The sequence below is a fragment of the Takifugu flavidus genome, chromosome 20, assembly GCF_003711565.1.
Source record: "Takifugu flavidus isolate HTHZ2018 chromosome 20, ASM371156v2, whole genome shotgun sequence".
Taxonomy (NCBI): domain Eukaryota; kingdom Metazoa; phylum Chordata; class Actinopteri; order Tetraodontiformes; family Tetraodontidae; genus Takifugu; species Takifugu flavidus.
Genome location: NC_079539.1, coordinates 6,104,418 through 6,111,716, shown reverse-complemented (window position 1 = coordinate 6,111,716; position 7,299 = coordinate 6,104,418). Strand labels below are relative to the sequence as shown.

The 7,299-nt window shown below is 50.5% G+C and overlaps 1 protein-coding gene across 1 annotated transcript; it reads left to right on the top strand.

Moving 5' to 3' along the window:
• Positions 1–1,247: 1,247 nt before the first annotated feature.
• Positions 1,248–5,906, top strand: nrarpa (NOTCH regulated ankyrin repeat protein a). The gene is made up of 2 exons (XM_057017944.1): positions 1,248–2,325; positions 2,526–5,906. The coding sequence occupies exon 2, from the start codon at positions 2,946–2,948 to the stop codon at positions 3,282–3,284; it is 339 nt and encodes a 112-aa protein (XP_056873924.1). The 5' UTR covers positions 1,248–2,325; positions 2,526–2,945; the 3' UTR covers positions 3,285–5,906.
• Positions 5,907–7,299: the final 1,393 nt, after the last annotated feature.

Below are 7,299 nucleotides of genomic sequence, written 5' to 3'. Positions count from 1 at the left end.
GAGCCTTCGGTACAACTGTGTTTATATGCGTCTGCTGACATGAATCCGATTGTTTCTTGTATTTAATCTGCGTCTGGTTTTTACTTTTCTCACGCAAGTTTTGTGCACGGTTCCGCCAGAGGAGATCAAATGTCACGATTTGGAGGGGAAACGCGTCTCATCCAGAGAAAGGTTTGGCTGCTGTTTCCCGGCTTCCAGACGCGCTGCAGCCGGAGTCCTGATGCTGGACAGATGTCCTCTAAAAGATGTCCATCGTGCGTGACAGCAGAAAAGAATAAAATATCAGAGAGAGCACTTCCTTCAGCGGGTGTTGGGCTCTCCACGCAGTCGTTAATGTGTCAGAACTGTGCAACAAAAAAGCAAAGAGGCAACACATACTGCAGAAATGTGCTCCTGATGGAGCTCTACGTTTTGAGTGCTGGGTCCAAAATCCATGGGATTAGGTCCTATTGTCCACTGAGCCTATGACAAATATCCAGAACACACAAACTGCAGATTACCATAAGACACATGACAACAAGAGAGGTCACGGGCCAACGGTCTCGCCAACACTTTAACTGCTAATTAATAACGCCGAGGTCTGTTGAGTTTGTGGCCATTTGTTCCAAAAAGCACAATGAAATTCCAACCGGGGACATTTACTGGACCCCAAATGATGTGAACCACCTGTCCACTAGTCCTGATGTTTGACTGGGTTTGTGTTGTGTGTGTGTCTCTTCCCGTGCATGGATGATCTGAGCACCATCACGTTCTGGCCCGGCTCACTGACAGCCACGGTGTCCCGGGGAGGATGTTGACATGTTTTTCGGAGTTCGGCGCTCCCTCAGGGTTCTGTTCCAGTAGCTCACTTCAAACAAGTCAAGGCAGCGACAACAAAAGTCAGGGAAAGTTGAGGACTCTTAAACACCCCTGTTGGGAAAATCCCACAGGTAAACAGGTTCATAGTAGTTGTGAGCGGCTGCATGGTTGGTCCCATTTTAAATATTTGGCTGTACCCTTTTTCCACAGCCTCTTTATACAAAATACACTTCATATTTATACCTATAGTTTTATTTGTGTATAACGTGTTTTGGTCTGTTTTGGTGTCCTTCCACACCTATTTGGTGTTCATCACACTGCTGAGATGAGAACTTGGGCTGTGAAAATGGTTCCTGCAGCCGTGTTGACGTTACCTTTTTTCAGTAAAACTGTGGTGATGTTTACTGAGACGTGACCTTCACGGGGAGGCTGTGAGAAAAAGAGGACATTGTGAAAGCCACCGAACCACCAGAGCAGAAAGCAGCTCCGTGAACGCGTCGCGTACGTGAGGTGGAGCAGGGCTGGGGGCCTCCGAGCCCAGCAGAACCGGGCTGGGATCTACCTGCTGGACGGTTTCCAGCCAGTGTCACGGCCACAGGCTTTCTTTCTGACTGTCAGCGTGCACCCCTCTCTCCCTCTCACACGCACGCATACGCGCGCGCGCACACACACACGCAGAAGCACCCAGTTCCCACGGTGGTGGAGGAGGGGGGAGTCAGACCAGCGTGTCAATCTGCACACAGCGTCACCTCTTTTCACTTGCAAAAAGGAAGTAGCGCTGGGCTTTTGTTGTTTTAAATCCGACAGTCTAGTCCCAGAAGGAAAAAAACAGCTGGAATATATCCGCAGTTTATGATTTAAACAACCCACCTATAGTCTCATAGGTGTTTCATATGTATAGCCGCCTGTTGTGGCCCTGGGTTTAGTGCTCCCCTCCCATTTGGTTGGGAGGTCCAGCACGGCGCGCAGGCTGCGGGACATGCAGGCGACATTTGTGCACCCAAATGCACCAAATGTTTGTCAAGCGGGTGGCATCCCTCAGCGTGTGCGCGTCATCTCGTTTTACAGCGAGCGTGCACGATGGAGAGGAGAGGAGCTGTGACGTTCACGCTGCGTTGATGGACCTCAGCGGCTCCTGCCGTCCCTTTTCTCCCGAGATCAGATCCAGGGGATCGGACGCAGACACAATACTTCTGCGTCTGGCTTGTTTAATATTACAGCTCAACTTTTTGCCCCCCCACCCCATTTACTCCACTAGGCCACGCCCGCTCCACTCGTATTCACACCGTCCTCGTCCTCGTCCCTCCCCCTGTCCGAGCCGACAGCCTATAACCTCCGCGGGTTTCCGCCCATTCCTCCACAGTTCATTCTTTGGGATGGTATTGTCATGCAAATAGAGGACGCGTAAAATATTTCCCCTGAGCGCAGCGCCGGGCAGAGACTCACACGGACCCCGCGGAGGACGCACACCGGGCCACGTTGGATTTGTACCGTTTTCAGCCCTACGGACCCGTCCATTATATAAAGGTAAGTCTTTAAGAGCCACGGGCCGTGCCTATATTTCTATTTCGCAGCTCTGTAGGGAAAAGAAATCCGTGCGTAAAACGTGTGCGCACAGAGGCTCCCGTCTCCGGCACCTGGATGTGGCGGAATGTGAGAGTCTCCCGACGTCTATTGATGAGGGATCCGGATTCATGCGGATTTTTTGTACATTTTGTCTCTTACAGACACCGCATGAGCAGCGCCGTGTAGCCGGGACGTGTCTGCCGAGGCTGCCCACTGGAGATACTTCCAAGTTCCCCGAGTGAAATCAGAGGTGTCTCCCTTCTCCATCTCCTGACCCAGTCGACCAGCAACAGTGACGGAGGGGGACCTCGGGACCACAAACTTTTTTATGATTTAGGGATTTCAGGATCTCTTAAAATAACATTTTCACACCACGTGTGTTATCTCGTCTTTTGTCCTTTTTTGGATATATGCGGTGCCCCTTTACCCCGTGTCTCAGTACTTTAAGAGTGCCTTATTAACTGGTTATAATCCAGCTGTGACTGTGGCATTGTCACCAGAAACACCTCAGCCAGGAGAAGACGGTTATTATCATCATCGCAGGAAGGATTACCGCTTCTCAACTCCAGCGAGCTGCAACCATGAGCCAGGCGGACGTTTCGACCTGCTCCGCGCCGCAGAGGGTTTTCCAGGAGGCGGTGAAGAAAGGCAACACCAAGGAGCTGCACTCGCTGCTGCAAAACATGACAAACTGCGAGTTCAATGTCAACTCGTTCGGGCCAGAAGGACAGACGGCCCTGCACCAGTCTGTCATCGACGGCAACCTGGAGCTGGTCAAGCTGCTGGTGAAGTTCGGGGCCGACATCAGGCTGGCCAACCGGGAAGGGTGGAGCGCTTTACACATCGCCGCCTTCGGGGGCCACCAGGACATTGTGCTATACCTCATCACCAAGGCCAAGTACTCCTCTGGGCCCCGGTGATCTGTCTCTGCTGTCAGGTAAAACAACAAAAAGAGCAAATATCGGTCAAAAAAGGGGGATAAAGCTGTAACACGCGGGAAAATCAGACTCCAGCAAAAGCAAAACTGCCATGATCTTCATAGTTGTGCCAAATTATTCAGAGGAAACAGACGTGCACGACATCCCGCCCCGAACCAAGCGGGGCCCTCTGCGCACTGGTTCACACACTTCAATCCGAAACAGAGACTGTTGGTACTAAAGCTTTCCTCATGAATGTCTTTACTAGAACTCTAAAAGTCGGCGTGCGTGCGTGCGTGTGTGTTTGGGTGCAGATGGCCCAGTTTTCTGTCTCCTGTCCAGTTGAATCGTTTCATTGTTGCGGGTGGGGGGGTCAGCAGCAGCAGCAGCACAGCGAACCTGTTGCTCATCGTGCTTTTTTAATAAGTTATTTTCGCTGAAACTCGGCACTTGATCCGCAAGGCTGCATGCTGGAATCTGTGAGGGGGGGGGGGGGGGCGCGTGGAGAGAAGAAGGATTGCCCTCTGTTGGCTACCACGGGGCTCAAGTCATTCATTCATTTCTAATTTTTTTCTCGACTCCAAGAGCGACTATAGGGCTCCCAACACGCTTCCAGATGTACCCGTTGTTGTGAAGTACTGTACACAATAGCTTTACGGAGATCTGTCCTGGGGGGCGAGACAGCACGGCCACTGTGTGATCGGAGGAAAACGAAGCAGCTGCTTTCGCTTTGAAACAACATCAACAAGTCAAACGTGGAATTCACTTTATAATCTCCTTTCAGTATTTTATTAACAGCATAGTCATCACTGTGAAAGCAGGCTTCTTTATAATTTATGAAGGTACATTGAGAAGATGCATTTGTCTTGTGGTTCTGTAAATGAGAATATTTGGGGTGATTCAAGCTGCTTCAGACTCGTAGTCTAAACTGTCCCGTGTGAAGACCTCCCGCCACCCTCCTCTTCCTCCTCTTCCTCCCGTTAACAGGACTCTTCGTGTTGTCCTTTGTTTGGTTGCCTTTTGCCAGCTACCTCGACTGTAAAGTATTCTCCCGTGTTCGGCTCTGGCTCAGCTCTGCCCTCCCGTGTGCGTGTGCGTGTGTGCGTGCGTGTGCGAGCATCCACGTGTGTCTCTTCCTTTTTTAAATGGGCTCCAGAACATCCGCGATCTGGGCGCTTCGGGTCGGGACAGTTTATTCTACACCTACAACCAAACTCATTTCTGTCTGCCGTTGATTTCCTTAGAGGTTTATCAGTCCTACATCAAAAGAAACGGATTTGTGTTGCATGACTTTTAAATGCAGGGAGTTTTATTGCACAAAATGTGGAGCCTTGTGCGCCCCCAGTGTTTGTAGGGGGCAACTGCAGGAGCCAAGGCTTTGGAAATAGTTGCGACTACTGAGCAGGACCCGCTTACTGCTGGACAATGAAGACTTTCCGAAAGATACCAGACTGTTGCAGGATATAAAAGGAGGAAATTTGGTTTGACCAACTTGCCTGTTGCGTTTTTAAAAGTCGCGGCCACCCTAACCTTTGTCTCGATGCTGCTTGTGTATTTCTCTTCTTTATTTTTGATAATAATGGTCTTATTTCTTTCTCCTTTAAAACAACCATCCTACTGCTCAAACGGCTGACAGCTGTAAAGAGGCTTCACAGAACAGCAGCACGGGCTCACTTCACGGGGTGCTGGTGTGTGCGTGCGTGTGTGTGTGTGTGAGCGTGCGTGCGTGCGCCTCGTGAGGCCTCCTCCTCGTGTCTCTGTGTTAGAACAGACAGCTTCCCCTTTTTAGGATCCTGGAACCACCAGCTGTAACTGAAACGTTCCACCACACTGAGATCAGGCAACAACCGAAATATGCATCGCTTGTCTTAAACTTGATGTTTTCTTCCTTATTTTATTTTATTTTATTTTATTTTATTTTTTTTGGGAATATTGCACTGAAGACTGTTGTTGAGAAGTTGGCGTTTACGTGTCAACATTTGAATTTTTTTTTTTCTGAATAAGGAAAAAAAAAGAGACAAACACAACAAAATACTATTGTATAAATATATGCTCCAGGTGATAATGTCCTAATGTGTGTTACTTTGTGGGAAAAACACGGTGTTTTTTCGGCAAAGGTGCGTGTATCTCTGTGATTGGGTGTATGTATATATACATAATGGATATATATATCAACGCTGATGATGATGATGATGATGATGATATCTCGGGGCACTTTCTTTTCTGAAGTGCTGTCTTCCTGTTTTATTTGAAAGGGGAATAATACATTTGATGGTAAGATCATTGTAACGTGACGAGAAAAACTAAATTGCACGGTTATGCGGCCGCTCGGTGTACCAGGGTCATAACATTTATGACGTATGGAGCCGGCGGCCGGATTGGTGTACATGAGTGAGAGGGGGAGAAAAGTGCCGACTCCTTTGGACCAATTTGTGTTTCTGGTCTTGCTTCATTTCAAGCGAGAGGGAACAGGTGATTTTCCTGAGTGATGCTCCATCAAGTTTGCTTGTATTTGATTTTTTCGGAATGTTTGTCACACTGTGATGATGACGCGATGTCAGATGAGTGCTGTATTATTTTTGTACGTTTGTGTACAAGCCAGTAAAGAAATCATTAAACTCAAAATCCTGTGTATGAATACGTTTCTTTGAGCTGCTCCTCCTCCCGTGAGTTTTCATGCACCTCCTAGGGCCCCCCCCCCCCCCACCACCACCCCCACCCGCCCAGCTGGGGCCCAACCCAGATCCCCATTCTCTCCCTTTTGTCATTCATCTGGCTTCATCCTTTCACTGCTGGGATAAAAGGGCCCACTGCATTGTGGGTAGGCTTGGTTTAAAGAAGGGACCCCTCCCTTGTGTGTGCTGGGAGAGCTGGTTTTATATTACCCCCCCCCCCCAAACCACCACATACACTCCTCTCCTGTGCTCCCGACCACTGACAACCTGCTCCAATGTCTCCTTCAAATCTTCTTCTGATTTTGCCTCCCATAATCTCTTTTTTTGGTGAATGTCTGGAAGCCTCAGATGACCTGACCCCCCCCCCGGTCATCTGGGGTGTCCTGATGTGGGCTGATGTGGTGTGTTGTTCAATGGGCGCTGCAGCATCCTCCTCGCCGCCTCTCTACCAGCTCCCAACCGATTTCTCAGGTCTGTGGGAGGGTCGTGGGAAAAGCAGCTCGAGCGTGTGTGTTTCTACACGTCCAACCAGTTTGTGTCGTAACATATTATGGGTGTCAACCGGCGGAAAGGAAAGAGGTTTACAGAGGTGGCGGAGGCGACGGCTGCGGTCTGAGCGCCTGCGTTTCACAACCGACCTGAATTCAAGCGCGTCTGGGCATCCCTGGCAACCAGCACCTCGCGCTATGGTTAGCGCCGCCGCCGCTGGACCGGCCGTGACCCCGGCTCAAATGTCCCGCACCCAGCACGCCGACGCGATGCACTTCTTTGTCAAACTCAACAGCGGGAAAAGTCAGCTCTCCAAACAGCAGCTCCTCTGTGTTTTGATACTGTGGCAGGCTGAGTCGGCTCTCTGGCACGCCGCGCGGCGTCCTTTTCCTCCCGCTGCCTCCCAGCCTCTCGCTGCTCGCAGGATGTTTTTGTTGAGCCGGGTCCCCTATTGTTCACACAGCGAGTTGGCTGGCCTCCCGGGGGCTGCTGCTCGCCTGCGAAGGCCCCCCTAATAGGTTCTTCATGTGCACGGAGCGGCCTGCTGTGGCGAGCCAGACAGCAGCGGGGCATGATGGGAGGAGATCTTACAGTGTGAGAAAAATCAGATGGGAGCTGTCTGAGGACTCCTCGAAGCGTGGAAGCAACGCATTCCTGCAGGGCTGAGCTGAGACGTGGGGAAGCGCCGGCGGGTCCACGTCGTAGCATCTGTGCTATTATCCTCCGCCTCCATTCAGGAGCTCATTGTTGGCCGGCTCATAAAATATTCATATCCACGCTCCAGCCCCTCGTTGGAAGGGTCACACATGAGCTGAAAGATTAACTGAACATCCTGTGACACCACAAAATGCAAT